This window comes from Condylura cristata, unplaced genomic scaffold (genome assembly GCF_000260355.1).
Source record: "Condylura cristata isolate star-nosed mole 26May11 unplaced genomic scaffold, ConCri1.0 scaffold00021, whole genome shotgun sequence".
In the NCBI taxonomy this organism is placed as follows: domain Eukaryota; kingdom Metazoa; phylum Chordata; class Mammalia; order Eulipotyphla; family Talpidae; genus Condylura; species Condylura cristata.
The window spans coordinates 2,767,644-2,783,776 of record NW_004567122.1 but is presented as its reverse complement, the minus strand read 5'-3'; the positions used below and the strand labels follow the sequence as shown (position 1 = coordinate 2,783,776).

The window sequence follows — 16,133 nt, the reverse complement described above, 5'->3', positions numbered from 1 at the left end:
CCTGCTCCCACACCCCTGCCCCAGCCATAAACCTCCCTGCTCCCACACCCCTGCCCCAGCCATTCGCCTGCCTGCTCCCACACCCCTGCCCCAGCCATTCACCTCCCTGCTCCCACACCCCTGCCCTTCTCATTTTTTTTACTTTGCTATTAAACTTTCATGTCCTGTGGGTGTAGAACTGGGAACAGAACTGTTTGCTCACTTGGTGATGCTATTTGGAGAACAAACTGTTCTTCAGAGCCGCTGTGCCATTTGCATTCCTTCCTGTACACAGGTGAGGGTTCCGGGGCCTCCATGTCCTCACTGGCCCTGGGGACGTTGGTCTTCTTAGTGACAACTGGCAGCCAGGTGTGCAGTGGCATCAGCATGCAACTAGGATTTGCATTTCTCTTTGGAGAAATATCTGTTCGTGTCCTTTGAGCCCGATGTCATTTTATACCCCATTTATGAAGAAGAAAATTTTTGTTTCTCCTTTTTAGTGGACTAGCCACAAGTAATAACCCACGCACTTGCATTGTGCTTTCTGAGGGGCTGCTGCGGGGCTTCCACGGGCCCCCAGAACCTGCTCTGCAGCCTCCTGGAGAGACCTCTGGCCTCTCCGTCCTCCTGATTGACCTGCAGGGCCTTAACTCTGCCAACACAACTGAGTTTTACTGGTTTGTCTCTCCCAGTGGAATGTAAGCTTGGGAGGGCAGGGCCCTGTTCTGTTCATGGGGTGTGCTCCAAGCGCCCCCTCAGCAGTGCTTGAATGAAGGGGTGGTTGAAGGAGAAGACGCTACCTAGTTCTGGGGACGCATCTTGCTTTTGACTTCCTCACCTGTGAAACCACCGTCAGAGCCTCTGTGTCCCTGTATGGCAGTGAGGGTGGAATTAATCGCTGTCTGTGCAGTGCGGAAAAGCACGGCAATACTCCCAAGACAAACGCGTTGTCAGTTTGGATCTCTCTTCCTTACTTTTGGTGTGATGTGGGGTAGTGATAGTCTACAAGCAAATAGGTATAAAGCTGTAGTGGGGAAAGGACTCAAGTGAACCAGACATCTCTCTTTATTTCCTAGGGGATGCAGAGAGCAACTAACGTCACCTATCAAGCTCACCATGTCAGCAGGAACAAGAGAGGCCAGGTGGTGGGGACCAGAGGTGGCTTTCGAGGTTGCACCGTCTGGCTGACAGGTATGTTGAGAGAGAAACCAGTTGATTGCAAAGCACGGGGTACAGACACCCTGAACAGGGAGTCAGCCTGGGCCCTCTGAGCTTTGTGCTGCTGTCTGGACCATCAGAACGTAACTGACGGAGCTGCTTGGTGCTGGGTTTCCTTTCAGCGGTTCTTTTGAATCGCTAGCATGATTACTGTTCAGATACAGGGGATAAGCTGGGATGCATGTTGAAAGTACGTTCTAGGTAAAACCACATGACAGTCCCCCAACTTCCGCATTTGGATCACACCAGTGTGACCCGCTTTCCAGTTTGCCTGGCAGGGGCCCAGAGGGCTCAGCTGTCTGGCCTGGTCGCAGTAGCCTGGGCTGGGCCGAGGCCCCATGAGCTGCTGTGGGGTTGCAGCTTGTCAGCTCGGGGCTCGGCGGGCTGAGGCCATGGCCTGTGTTACCTGCCCACGAGCCCCGTCACGGGGCCCAGCTTCCCTGCAGTGCTCAGGACGAGTGCTACAGCCAGTGGACGCTGGGGCAGGGACTTGGCTGCTACCTCTGGCTGTGGCCGTGTGCTGTCTCCCAGCGAGGCAGGCCTCTCGGGAAAATGCAGCCTGCTGTCCTCACATTAGTGGACATTTAATATGCTCGTCAGCCTCCTCTCCCCCACCCGCATCTCTGCTGTTTCTGCTGGCCTTCTTTGCCAGCGCCTTTCTTTCCAGAGCATCGGCCTGTTAGAGTCCGTATTTTACTCTTGCCGCCTGCCCACCTTCCTAACTACCGCCGGCTGGATTCTGTCGCTTTGCACAGGCTCAGGGGCCAGCGTGTCGCCTGCCCCAGACCACTGTTTCCTTCTCCTTCCTTCCCCTTGCCAGTGAGTCAGCGTTATTGGTGCAGAAGGAGAGTGGGCAGAGGATGTACTCCCCAGCTCATCTACTCTAAACTGAACCCCGTGGGCCCTGGGAGGTACAGATGGCTTCTGCTACTTCACTTCCAGCTACCGAGGCACAGGCTTGTAACCCAGTGCCCAGAGATACATACTCTGGCCTTCTGAGGAAACAGAAGCAGCTTTGTGGCGAACCCCTTGACAAGATCAACTGAAATCTGCCTCCTCGGTTAACAAGGTGATGAGGTTCTATAGGTTTTGGGGGTCTGTGGTTGAGAATATCAGAATTCAGTCTTCCTGGGTGGTGAGCAGTTGGGGGAAAGAAATGTGGTCTTGACTGAAGCTCACTGGCTGGTTTCAGGATGTTCACTCATGGTGAGGAGGAAGAGGCTTTCTTTAGATAACTGAGTTTTGAATTTGGGACCCCTCACCTCAGGGTCACCCTTCTTCCAGTGTGCAGTCACCTCTATCTGGCCGTGGAGCGGAACAAGTGAGTCACGCCTGTTAGCTCTCTCTGGGGCTCCTGCGGAACGGGTTGAGGCTCTGCTGACTGTGCACGCTGACTCGCACTGGAACCTCATCGCGCCTGAGAGCAGTGTAACCGTCTCCCCTTGGTCACTTTTTCCCTTTCTCTTTCTTCACTCACCAGAAATCACAGCCTCTTAAATTGGGCATGCCTCTGACAAGCAGGCAAAGACATTGAAGCCCAGTTACGCCTGACACTAAAGGTCAGCCTTGGAAACCCAGAGATTTCTAGGATTCCTCTGGGCGTAGGCAGGAATGATTAAAAGCATGAGTACTTACTTTATTTACATTTCAGTGACTATTCTAGCTTTAGGACAATTCTTACAGACAACAGTGGTCACGCGTGTCACTGGGGGCTGCCGTGACGAATGGCCCCAACCGGTCACTGAGCTGTGTTACTCTGCCGCTCTCTCCTGCCTTGACGGCGTCTGGTCTGTTCCCCGCAGGCTTATCGGGAGCGGGCAAGACCACGGTGAGCATGGCGCTAGAGGAGTACCTGGTGTGCCACGGCATCCCCTGCTATACCTTGGATGGGGACAACATTCGTCAGGGTCTCAATAAAAACCTGGGCTTCAGCCCGGAAGACCGGGAGGAGAACGTCCGGCGCATCGCGGAGGTGGCCAAGCTGTTTGCAGACGCCGGCTTGGTGTGCATCACCAGCTTCATCTCGCCGTACACCCAGGTGAGCAGCCATCCTTCCCTGCGGACGGGGCTTTCAGGCCGCACCCCGTTAAGGTAACGCCCCCATCTGGTGCTGCCACCTTCCCCGTCAGTTTACTGGTCCCCAGCGCACAGCCAGCATTGTTGATGTCAGGCCAGTGGCTGCATTATGTCACCCGCCCTTTCAGTCCATAAGCCCGTGCGTAGAGGACGCCCTCTGCCTGCAGGGGTGCCAGGGGAGGTCTTGTATAGTTCCTGCCTCTGCCTGGAGCTGTGCCTGACGTTTACATGGCGACTGGGCTGGTTAACAGCACAAGCAGCATTCGAGCTGTGAGAGTCAGAGAGAAGTACCAGCTTGAGTGTTAATCCCACGGGGTCACTTAACTGAGCACGCAGGAGACTAGAGGCTTCTCTGAGGACTAGCCCCCGCCACTTTCCCAAATCATTGAGACTGTCCATCCGTTGAAAACCTCTGGGTAGTGAGGGTGGGAGAAAATATGCATCCTTGACTCCTTGGAGACAAACCATTGTCATAGTGGTGGGCTGTAGAGGAGGTCACCTCCTGAGCCTCTGGGTACTGCTCCAGCTGGACGAGTCACCAAAACAACATTGCACGGGTTAGCAAAGGAAAAAATATACAGCACCCATCTGCAGAACTCACACGGTTGTAAATTCTAAATAACGGAGCGGAGCAGGGACACACCTCCTGTGATTAGGGGCCTGGCGTGTCAGGACCGAGAGGAGTCATGTGTGATAGACCAGGAGGGGGCGACCGCTTCCTTGTCCTGACATAAAGATGAGCATCAGATAGAGGACTGTTCTCTCACTAAACCTCCAACCGGGGAGCCACTCTAAACCGCATTCTTCTAGATGTCTCTTCGATGGTTAGATGGGGGCCACCTGTGTTGAATTTCAGGATGGGGAGGGGCTCAGGGTACAGAGGCCATGGGGGTGCCGTTCGATACTGAAGGAGGTGAGATGGTTGAAGTGGGTGCTGGAGCCTTCCGGGAAGGCACAGGATCACCTTGGGGGCCATAGTACAGCAGAATCCTGGCCATTTAGGGGTTGAAGTCACCACCAGATGAGGCTTCTCATTTTTAATGGATGAGCGTGACTTCATCTTGTTTGTTGCCAGGGACAAAGCCAGATACGGAAGCGACAGATAGTTTCGGGGGGGGGGGGTAAGGAAGGGGGTGAGGGGTCCCCTGGAGGAAGGAAGAGTCAGAAGGCGGGAGCAGCGGAGGGCAGTGTAGTCAGGTTGCTGGGTGCCGTGTGTTGCTGTGGCAGGTTATTTACATGCTGGGTCACTTGCAGCAGTGGACACAGGATAGCTTGTTGGGTCCTGAGGGAAAGGGGGTGCAGGCTGAAAGGAGCTGTATGGGGTTCCACCGGATGTGAGGGCGACCTCGAACTGGCTAGCCCTGCCCGCCTGTGGGGTGTGCTGGTGGTGTTACCATTTAGGAAGAGACAACTTTGAGGCCAAAGTCCATCTTGGTTCCTGCCAGCAAGAAGCGGAGGTCTGCCCAAGGAGGAGGGGAGAGGTGGAGGGATTCCGGGCGCCGTCAAGGTGACTTCTGCAGAGTGGCGGTCCCGTGTTTCAGAACTTGGGACCAGTGTACCTTTCCCACATGGAATGTAGAGGGGTGTGTCAAGCTCATGGCTTCTTGGATTTTCTTTGTGCATATTTCAAATGGTTTATTTTGTCGCAATGTGTCTTCCCCTCACCTGCTGGAAAGTGCTATTGCTGCTTCTCACGCTGAAGGGAACACCTACGTGTGTGTGTGTAGTGGTGTGGGGGGCACTTCTGTCACGTTGCGAGTCACGTCGCCTGCCTCTTTCCCCAAGGACCGCAACAACGCCAGGCAGATCCACGAGGGCGCCAGCCTGCCTTTCTTCGAAGTGTTTGTCGACGCCCCTCTGCATGTGTGTGAGCAGAGGGATGTGAAAGGACTCTACAAAAAGGCACGGGCTGGAGAAATTAAAGGTGAGCAAATTCCCCTCTCCTCTTTGCTTCTACATTTTTCTTTCTGCATTTGAGACAGGCCCCCTACTGAGCGTTGGGGGCGTGGGGCGAGCTCTTGCTGGCAGGGGTCATCACTGAGGTGGGAGTCCTTGCCAGGCAGATTTTGGAGCCTGCGTGGGGGGGGCCTACTGCACTTAATTTGGTGTCCAGCAATGGGTCGGATCTCGCTCGCTGGCTGCTGCCACTTCTTTCTTTTCCCAGTGAAAGTGGAGGAGACTCCACAGCTGATGGGAAAGACGCCTGCATGAGAGCGTCTCGAGAGCGGGGACCGAGCCTTTTCCTTAGCTTCAGGATGCTTCAGTGTGTGTCGTGGTCTCTGAATTGCTCTCTAGATGTTTGTCGAGTTTGCACATCACAGATGATGTCTACGTAGATGCAGCTCGCCATGCCGATCTCACGGTCTGCACCCGGACTACAGGGTGACTGTGACTCCACTCGGACGTGGAAGGGGCATTGATAGATTCTTCCCTAGGCATCTTTGATGTTAGTCCCATTCTGGAAGTGATAGAAGAGACAAGGACCTGCCAGCATTAATAAAGTGGATAACTTAGTGCCCCCCTCAGGGACCAGTGACTCATGCGGGGACAGGGAATGCCTGGCACTGTCACACAGCAGCTCCTGTCTGTGTGGTCTGCGGGTGGTGCTGGGCGTCTGGCCCGAGGAGGAGTGAGGGAAGGTGATGTTTGCGTCCTGGGCGGGCCACAAGGTGTGGCAAAGCGAAGTGGAACAAGGTCTCCGGGGTCCTGAAGGCCACATCTTTTGCTTATTTTGACAGTGCTTGGTTTTGTTGCTTTTTTACAAGGCTGGATGGATGAGGGACACAGATGCTTTGCCCGGCTGGAGTAAGCTACTTGGGCATTTTATTTTGAACACTTTTGTACCTTTAGAAGGTAGCACAGTCTAGAGGGGCAGAAGATCCTGGCAGTGTCGAGCCACCTGCCTCTGTGCTGTGCAGTTGGCTAGACTTGGGCACGAGAGGCCCGCTGGAAGCGCCTCCTTCTCCCCTCCCGGGGCCGTAGTGCCACACACTGAATCTGTGTTCGTGGCACTTGATTGGACGGCGCTACTGTGAGTAACGAGAATCAACGGCACAACTGAGGAGCACTCCAACGGAGAATTGGCGATCGCTCTATAAGAAGTTTCAGCTCTGCGGCCCGCACCATAGGGGCCACCCGCTCAGCACCGTCACACCACGTGCCGGAGATTTGTGTAGAACTCAGGCCTGCTCTCCCACCCCGTGGTCTTGGCAGGTTTCACCGGGATCGACTCTGAGTATGAGAAACCAGAGGCGCCTGAGCTGGTGCTGAAGACAGACTCGTGCGACGTCAACGACTGTGTCCAGCAGGTGGTGGAGCTTCTGCAGGAGCGGGTGAGCAGGCCCCAGCACGCCCCCTGGAAGCCCCCAACCCCTCCTGAAGAAGGGGGTGGTGACGGGGTGCTGCTTCCGCTTTCAGTCTGGTGCTAACAGTTGTCCCAGGCTGCATAAACTATGGAGGCTAGAGAACTTGGTGCCCACCTGCTTTCCAGAGCCAGCCCCTCCTCCCTGGTGACCCCGGGGAACAGAGAAGACTCAGCTTGTTGTCACCAGGGAGGACTGTTAGGGCCCCCAAAGGTGGGTCACATACTAGTGCTGGCCTCCCAAGTCAGGGTGCGAGCCCCAGACCACGCTTGGGTTTGTGAGCAGGTAATAATAGCCGAGCTGCAGCTCTTTGAGGCGTGTGCGGAAGGGGGTGCTGAGACTCGCCGTTCGCCCTAACAGCGCCGCGTGTGAGAACACTAGTGTGTCGGCTGAGATAGGCTGCCTCGGGCCACGGGCTGCCCGTGGGAGCACCGCCGTTTTGGCTGTCCCCGCGGTGGCTTCCTTGCTTTTTTTTTTTTTTTTTAAAGATTTATTTATTTGTGCATACATAACTGTGGTACAGGCCAGAGGCTTGCGGAGGGTGAGAGGCTTCACCAGAGACAGAGTGAGGAGCAGAACAGGCAGATCGACGAAGTACACTGCTGAGGGGAGCAGCGGGCGGGTCAGGAGAGATCTGCTGCGCCATGTGGTCACCTCCGGGGCAGGCGGGGATTGAACTCGTGCTGAAGTGGCTTTGGCTTCTCAGTGCTGTGCTTTAACCTGCTGCACCACCAGGGAGGGCCGGCTTCCTTGCTTTTAAGCCTTGGAGAAGCTGGTGTGATTCTCCTTGGGCCCCGCAGTCACACCCTTGTCTTTTTACTGCACCGCCTGTCCCCATCCCCAGCCCCTGCATCCGTTTGTAATTCACTTTTGAAATAGGCAGCTTTACACGGGCACATTCACATGCCTTGACCATTTGTCTTCCAAGACTTGAGAGGCATTCAAATAACGTTGGGCTGAAGGCATCGAGGGGAACTGGCCTTAGCAATATTTAGTATTTTTACAGTCCTTGTATACTCATCCTGAGCTGATCAAAGACAGTGCTGTCAAGGTTGGAAAGAATGTTCATTGGTAGGAACAAGCCGCCCCCGCCTGTCCTCGGTTAGCATGGGGTGCGCGGTGGTCCCGGCAGGCCCTCTGGCTGCGCCGGGCTTTATTTAGGGTGCTCTGCCGATCGGCCTGTCCAGCAGCCCTGCACTGCCACCTCCCCAGGCTCGGACAACATTGTCTTTATCAGCCGTGTTTTCCCGTGAGGCGGGTCCACTGTGTTTTCAGGTAGATTGATGGTGCACACAGCACAGACGGCCGCCGGGAAGCAGAGTTCTCTCCTGCACTGAAGAGTGGGCTGGTGTGCTCCCGGGGCACGTAACCCCTTCATCGCAGTCTCTGGAACGGGCTCCACGGCCCTGAGAGCCGCGCCCGTGTGTGAAGCGGGGGGTGTTTGTAGTCTCCTGGTCGACCTTGGGCAGCCGAGGCACACTTTGCTGGGTGAATGGTGATGTTCTGAGGCCCTGACGCCAAGTGGTCAAGGGCGATGGGTTAGTGTGCCATGCCATGCTAATGAGAACTTCACTTCCACAATACTGAAGTTCGGTAAATACTGTCTCCTTTTCAGGTTCAGTTTGTTCAACCTTAAAGATTATTTTTTTCCTTAAACCAACCGATTCTCTTATCACCCCATATCACCAGGGTGTCCAGAGACTCAGCCCTGACCTGCCCCCAGGGGTCACTCCAGCCTGCAGGTACACAGCTTGCCCCATTGTCTGCCTCTCCTGCAGATGCCAGCTTAAAAAAGGGGACCCTCTCCTTCAGCTTGGGTGATTGCAAATTAAAGGTTTCCGCAGCTCCCCTGGAGCATTTCAGTCACAGACTTGGGGGGGGGGCAGTTTGCTGCTGCTGCCCCTTTCTTGTAAAGGACACTGCTGAGCTCAGCTGACTGGAGGAGACACACAGGTCTGGCGTGGGGCTTCTCGGGGATTGGCACATGCACAGGCTGTGTCAGCCCTTGGCCATTGCTTGAGCTCCATTCACCAGCCTAGAGGCCTGTGGGTGAAGCTGAAAGGAGTCCCATAGTGGATGGCCTGCTCCTTTTTGCGGGAACCTCACAACCATCTCTTCATCACCCCAGACTTAGCACCATTCAGGAAATACAGTGGGCCAGGACTGAGTACCTGTCCACCACTGCACCCCAGCTTTTTACCAGAGCAGTGCAGGTGCTGTGGTTTGGGACCATTTCTAAAAGGGCAGGCAGGAGAGGGAGAAGGAATGCAGGATTTTTCTGTCTAGCGGTTGGTATTGTTTTGGAGAGACTTCTAAAATAATCCCATTGGCGATCATTTCCCTGATGCTTAACTTTACTGAGAGGCAACTGGTTTTACTGTCTGAAGAAAATGTGTCCTGCGTGTTCCCCGGGAATTTCAGGGTGCCGGGGTCGTGGCAGCACAGTGTCACTTGTCCTCCGCGTCTCTGGTTGCCTTGGTCCTCTGTCATCGGTCTGGTGTGAGATAATTCGGCTGAGGGGTAACACTGCCATATGTAAGCATCACATTCCTCAGTATGTTTTCAGGGCATTTTTATTTTTTCAAAGTGCTTCATTTGGCTTTTTTTTTTTGCAAGAAGCTAGGAGACTGAAAAATTGAGGTTTGGGATTCAGTTTTTGCCCTAACCCCGAATGGTCACTAGGTGGCCTGCTGGGGTTGCGTTTGAGCTTGCCGGCGAATGGCCTCAAGAAGTAGGTTCGGCCGCTGCTTTTACTCTCAAGTGATATTTTAAATACTGTTTGTAAATGGGCTAGGTACTCTAGACTTGCTAGTGCTGCAAATTGTTTAAAGGTTTGTCTTTCTGAAATGGTGGCTTGTGGTACTGCATGGCTTCCGCCCTGCACATAAAACCAGACCGAGGGCTCCATTCTGCAGCGTTGCTGGGTGTTCATGCACGTTCGTCAGATCATCCACATGTAATGGTGACATCAAAATGTGCAGAGCTCGGGCTTTAGAATCTGTTGAGCAGGTTTGGCCCAAGGGAAAAAATGCAAACACTGGGAATATAGAATTGTTTTGTTTTTGAACACGCTCAGAGTTCTTTGGGACGCTGGAGAAGGCAGGAGTGGTGCTTCCTAGGCGGAGGGTGCTGCTTGTTATGCCGGCCCGGCCCCGGCTCACCCCACAAACAGTGTTTCCTGGAGCAAAGGGGAGGCCAGAGCATCTGTCCTGCAGAGTGAAGAGCTCGGAGGAGTTATGCTGCAGTTCGGCATCAGTGACTATTTGCCTTGTTACAGTCAGCGCTCTCCAGACACCCCTCATTAGTGGGAGCGTGGGGGTTGCTCACTGAGCCCCTACTTAGGGGGACATGTGAGGGCCTTCAAAGCCGGTGACTGTGGAGCCCTTCATGATGGAGGAACCCTTGCTCCTGGGGCTTGGTTGTTCTGCTGAACGAGTCATTTCCCTGAAGGGAAAGGCTTTCTGGAGAGGAGCGAAGAGCATGTTGCCTGGTCCAGCTGGCCGTGTCTCTGGGAATCCGGAAACTGCCTCGTAGGGCGTAAGCGCACGTGGCTATGCCTTCCCAGCCGTGTCCGGGTGTCTTGTCAAAGTGAGCTGTCCGGTAGTGGCTTTGGGAGCTGAAAAGATGTGTCCCTAGAATGTGCCAGAAGCTAGCAGGGTCTGCATTTTTAAACTTCTTTGTGTACTTCGAGAGCATCCTCTTCTCTGTACACTGACAGTCTATGCGGGACTGGCTTCTCCTGAGCAAACCTGATTCCTGTGCTCATGTATGTGTCAGTTCCACAAATAATTACTTTGTCTTTTTCGAAGAGAAACCCAGTAACAGCCTCTTCAGGTTTTGTGTTGTCGTGGGTAGGCGTGGGAAGAACATTGTCTCCTAAGTTGTGACACTAAAATTCATTAAAACCACTGATGTGAATGTCGAAGAGGGAAGATGCTGGCTTCCATGTTCGTGGCTGGCGAGGGTCCCTGGGAGTTCGCGCATGCTGTAGGAGTGGCTATGTGGTAGCACCGTGCAGTCCGCTGGGTCCTGGCCACAGGCACCAGATGGGCGCCGCTGGCTTCTCGGACCAGAGTGTGCCGCCTGCGCCAGCCTGGCCCCTGCACCGAGGGGCCTTCCCAGGCTCGCAAGCTGCCATGCTGCCTGCGCTCCCACATCAGGCCAGCGGGAGGGGCTGTTTCCTGATGACCAGGGGGGCCAGTGAGAGGGGGTCTTTCCTGATGACCAGGGGGGCCTGCAGCAGGGGGTCCTTCCTGATGACCCAAGGGAGCCAGCGGGAGGGGGGATCTTTCCTGATGACCAGGGGGCCAGTGGGAGAGGGGTCTTCCCTGATGACCAAGGATAGGGTGTCATTTCATGGTTGCCTTTGCCGTCTGCACACCTTTGGTGACGGCTCTCTACAGGTGTCTGGCCCCATTTTAAATAGCATTGTGCTGTTTTCTTCTTGGATTTTAAGAGACCAATGTGAATTTTAGATACCAATGCTCGTTCAGGCATTTTGTTTCCAAGTCCTTTGCTGTCTTGACTTCGTGTGGGCTCATCCTCCTGCACTGCACATGCCTGAGTTTGACGTGCACAGAACCCCTAGAATGCATTCTTCTTTTCCCTGGACCCCAGCTGTATGCTTAGGGCCTTTTGTATGTGGCACGTTTCACTCGAGACTAAACCAGTGGGCGCGAGGAACGCCCCCCAGGCCCCTTCTGTGCTGCTCGTCTGAAGTCTCTGCTCAAAATGTGCTTTTTCCTCTTAAGTGTCCCTGGGAGAACTCAAAATTGCTGAATCACACAGCTGATTGTTCTTCTGTTGTTGCATAGGACATTGTGCCTGTGGATGCTTCTTACGAAGTAAAAGAACTGTATGTGCCAGAGAATAAGCTTCATTTGGCAAAGACAGATGCGGAAACGTTACCAGCATTGAAAATTAATAAGGTAAGTGCTTTGCTGTTTGTTATACCCAGTGATTTAGCCAGACACAGTATTCTGGAAAATTCAGCATTGAGTTTGGGGGATTTGTAGTGGATATCCCAATATCCATGGAGGAGAAATATGCTTAATTTGTGAAGCAATCATCCCAAATTACTATGGCTTTGACTGTTTATTTTGAAGTATCAAAGAATAAAATTATGTGCGATTTTCAGGCTTTTGGAAAGAATGGGTTCTAGAAGGTTACTTTAACCCATACTAGATCTGAAAATTCCCATGGACACTTTTCCCTTCTGCCTGAATCCCCTTCCCAAGCCCTTGTCTTTGTTGTATCAAGATTTGTAATGTGCAGCTTAACTCTGCCTTCCCCACACAAGAAACTAAGCCGAGTCAGATATGACGACAGTGGAAACTAGAGTTTATCATTTTCTAATCTTAGAGAGTTTTAAATTGTATCATTTAGGCATATTTTAAAGTGAATGAATTAAAGGTTTAGAATGTGGGCTAGGAGTTAATTTCTCAGCCTTCTTTTAGCAGAGTAAAAACCCAAAACACCCAGGGAAGTGCCAGAGTTGAATAAAGAGAGAGCACAGGCCCGGCCCCTCTGGCTTGGAGCAAGACTCTCAGACTTATTCAGGTCCCTGAAAGAGTAGGTATTTGATGTGCTTTGTGGGGCGGGGCCTTTGGCCAGAGCGAGGATGTGCTGGGGGTCAGAGAAGGGCGAGTCAGAGCAGAGTCCTGGGAGCTGGCCGGGGGTGACCAGGCGTGCACGCCTTTCTGTTCTCGCTTCCGCCCTCTGTCTCGCACCCCCTCGCACAGTGACAAACACTTACATGCACATAAACATAGATGTGGATACACCCCACACATGTATCTGCATTCAGGCACGCGCATACAGTTGTGTACATGCTTGCACACACATTCTTTCCCACAAGTGTACACAGAGAATAAATGATACAAACCTCTGATTAAATGACTCCACGCTTGTTTAGAAACTTGTTACTCTCACTTGTCACAGAGAAGTGCTGGTTTTTCCTGGTGCCCTTCATCTATATTAGGTCTGCATGATCTGTAATCACTCTTGCTTCCACTTCTTGCAAAACTGAACTCCCTCCGAGGTTACTCCTGCCTCTGTTGGTGAGTGCGTGGCGTGGGTTCACCCTCCGTGTGTCTCCCAGGTGGACATGCAGTGGGTGCAGGTGCTGGCGGAAGGCTGGGCCACCCCGCTGAACGGCTTCATGAGGGAGAGGGAGTACCTGCAGTGCCTGCACTTCGACTGCCTTCTGGACGGTGAGACCCGGGGCGCGGGCCGTGCGGGTGGTCACATCGGTCGGGGCAGCTGGTGAGAGGCGACTAGGACACATACGTGCCGAGTGTGCAGATGAGCCCGAGGCCGTTCTCCCGGTTGTAATGCATTACAGCGGGGCAGGACGCCTGGGCTAGGCTGGAAATGGGCTAGGCTGGGAAGTAGGTGAGGCAGACACCTCTGGGGGCCTGGGCTAGGCTGGAAAGCAGGTGAGGCAGGCACCTCTGGGAGTCTGTCCCCCACAAGTGCACACTTTGAAGTCCGCCTGTGCATTCTAGAAATTGGGGAGTGTAAATTGAAACAAGTTCAAAGGGTGGCTCTTCCTGGTCTTCCAAGATATTAAAAAAGAATTGCCAGAGAAATCGATGCTTTGTGCATGGTTAAGGACACACCAGCTGCCTTCAGCTGTCTACTCTTGGTAACATTAACCTGCCTCAGTGAAGAAAACAGTGTGGCACAGAGCCTGATTAAATTGCTACCACTTTCTTCCACTTTACAACTTCTTTGAACAGTGAAATAGGTATTGGAAAATGTAGTTTCTGATGATTCTTCTCTAGAAACTGTTACACGACAGTAAGGGTTAAGGCTGCTGTTTGATATTCATCCTCGGGACAGCAGTCTTTGTGGAGAGCCTCCTTGGGAATGGTTTTGTCCTGGATTTGGAGCAAATCCACCTGTTAGCTTTTTCAACTATACCTAGTGGTAGTGATTTTAAAGCTGCCAAGCCATTGGCACTGATTCTGCCGATGCCCTTTGTCCAAGGAAGGCGTGCTGTGGTTTCTGAACAGCACGGTTTCCATTGGCTCGTGAGGCCTGCCTGCTGAGGAAGGGGAGCTCCCTTTCTGCTTACCTGTGCACGGAGTAGGGATAACTTAGAGCTGGACAGGCTGGAAATGGCACGTAAGCCGGGGCCTCCCTGGTGACTCACTTGGTTTAGATACAGCCACCGATGATGGCCTGGTCTCTCGGTCAGTGACAGCCGACAGTGGCGCCATTCTGATTAAAGCCAGAACACTGAAGACATTGTTGGCGTTGTGCTCTCCCTGGCTTAGGGGCAGCCAGCTGCTGTGCCTGTGTATCTGCCCCTCACAGTGGGGTCCTGAGCAAGGGTTTTGTTTTTTCCTGAAAGGGCCCTGAACACGGTCCGTGTCTTACTCACATACTGGAGGGGAAGCAGTCTCTTTTGGGGAGTGCTGGCCCTGAGCCATCCAGCCTTGTCAGACAGTGTTTCTCTCTGTGCTCCGACACCAAGCGTTCCCCTAGCCACCCCCCAGACTGTTTCACGAATTGTGGTGGGGACTTTGCTGTCCCCAGTGCGGGTGCTCTTAACTTTTGCTCTCTTTTTTAGTCACTGATTTTCTACTAGTCCCCACCCACCCACCCCAGACCGGGGTGCATCCGTGTCTTCGTATGTGAAACATGTCGGAAGCGCAGGCTGGAGGTGAGGCGTGCTGAGTAATGCGGGCCCTGTGCCCTGTGCTCTGTGCCCTGCAGGGGGCGTCATTAACCTGTCAGTGCCCATCGTGCTCACAGCCACCCGGGAAGACAAGGACAGGCTAGATGGCTGCACCGCCTTCGCCCTCATGTACGAGGGCCGCCGAGTCGCCATTCTTCGCAATCCGGAGTTCTTCGAGCACCGGAAGGAGGAGCGCTGCGCCCGGCAGTGGGGAACAACCTGCAAGAACCACCCCTACATCAAGGTTGTGGTGAAGCACCCACTTTTGTCAGCATTGAAAAGCGGGGATTCCCTGTGTCTCAGCTTTTCCATTGGGGTTGTCAGTACTTTGCAGAATTAAGACCGGATCTTACATTAGTGGTCAGCATAATATCTTGTCCTCTTGGTCCATAGAAATGTTCATTTAACAGCTTGACTTTTTTTGTTGTTGTTCCAGAAATACTATATTTTTTATATTAATTACTTCATTTCATTTATATTAAATTATTTTTATCCAGTAACATTGGTGATAACACCATATGTTTTAAGGGTGCAGTTTCACACCTCTCAAATGTGTAGTGTAACAGAAGGCCCACCACCAAATCAGCACAAATGTTTTTTAAGTGTCCGTTGAGGGCCAGGAGCTGGTGCTGTCAAGTGTGCACGTTGTTGGTTTTTTTTTTTTTCCATTTTGGTGTTTTCCCCCTTAAATTCCACAAATGAGTGAAATGATCCTCATGCTTTGTTACTCCTTCTGACTTTGCATTATCCCCTCCAGTTCCACCCATGTTGTTATAAATGACAAAAGTCATCTTTATGACTGCATAATATTCCACTATGTATTTTTTGCGGCTTAGCTGGAGTCTCTGCAGCACTCCAGCCCTCTCCACTGCCACTGGCCCTTCAGACCTTCTGGTCTCAAGCCACTGGAGTCGTTGTTCACTCCCAGAGGTACCAGAGAGGGTCTTTTAAAAACAAGAATGTGAGGACCTCATTCCACCTTTATTATGATTGAAATAAACCCACTCATTTGTCTACCTGGCTCTCGAGGTCCTGCCCTTCTTGCTCTCTCACCTCCCTCAACTTTCAGCCGTGTTGACCTTCCTTCTGCCCCTGCAAGACAAAAGCTGGTTTCTGCCCCAAACTTGGTTCTCGCTGTGCCTTCACCTGAAGTGTTGTCCCCCACGACTGGTTCCTTTTCACCCATTCAGGGCAGCATGACTCTTCTCTGAGAGGCCCCTCCTGACTTGTTTTTCTGGAATACTCTCTCCCTACATCCTGGGCACTGTGTCCACCACCCAGCTCTTTTCTGTGTGACATTCCTCAGCAGCTGCGTGTTCTCTGGTTCCTCAGGTGTCCCCATGAGAATGCAAGATTTGTCTCGCCTGGGCCTTTAGCTCCCTTGTCCTACCGTGGTACGCTTTGCACTCTTCTGCAGTACCCAGCACAGGCACCTCAGTCACGCGGTAAACCCAAGTAAGGGCAGGCTGAAGTGTTCAGTGGCATCAGGGCAGAAGCTTGAGCGGCCCTGTTGTCTGGCATCTGCTCCTCTAAGACCTGGAAAGGAGATGAGTGAGGGGGTGTGTACTTCTGTCCCCTCAGCCATCGCCGCTCCTTTGCTCACAAGCTCAGCACTGGGGTACATTGCAGGTGGGATGTGGGGTCACAACTGTGTCTGGGCGCGCAGCTACAGCAGCAAGGAAACGCTATTGTGTCAGTGAGAAGACCCTGATTATTAGGGCAATTGTCTTCCATGTGTGCGTGCAGGTGTCACTAGTCTTCTGGCAATCTGAGTATGTTATAGTGCTGAGGTCTTTCCATCCAATGCTGGACAC

General features: G+C 53.0%; 1 protein-coding gene across 1 annotated transcript in view; it reads left to right on the top strand.

The window, feature by feature from the left end:
- Positions 1-16,133, top strand: part of PAPSS1 (3'-phosphoadenosine 5'-phosphosulfate synthase 1) — a 38,605-nt gene that overhangs the window by 7,321 nt on the left and 15,151 nt on the right. The window contains exons 2-8 of the mRNA XM_004686602.2: positions 1,056-1,170; positions 3,000-3,235; positions 5,059-5,197; positions 6,487-6,605; positions 11,450-11,563; positions 12,736-12,847; positions 14,358-14,563. Coding sequence (XP_004686659.1) covers positions 1,059-1,170; positions 3,000-3,235; positions 5,059-5,197; positions 6,487-6,605; positions 11,450-11,563; positions 12,736-12,847; positions 14,358-14,563 — 1,038 coding nt within the window. The 5' untranslated portion in view covers positions 1,056-1,058. The remainder of the gene's footprint in view (positions 1-1,055; positions 1,171-2,999; positions 3,236-5,058; positions 5,198-6,486; positions 6,606-11,449; positions 11,564-12,735; positions 12,848-14,357; positions 14,564-16,133) is intronic.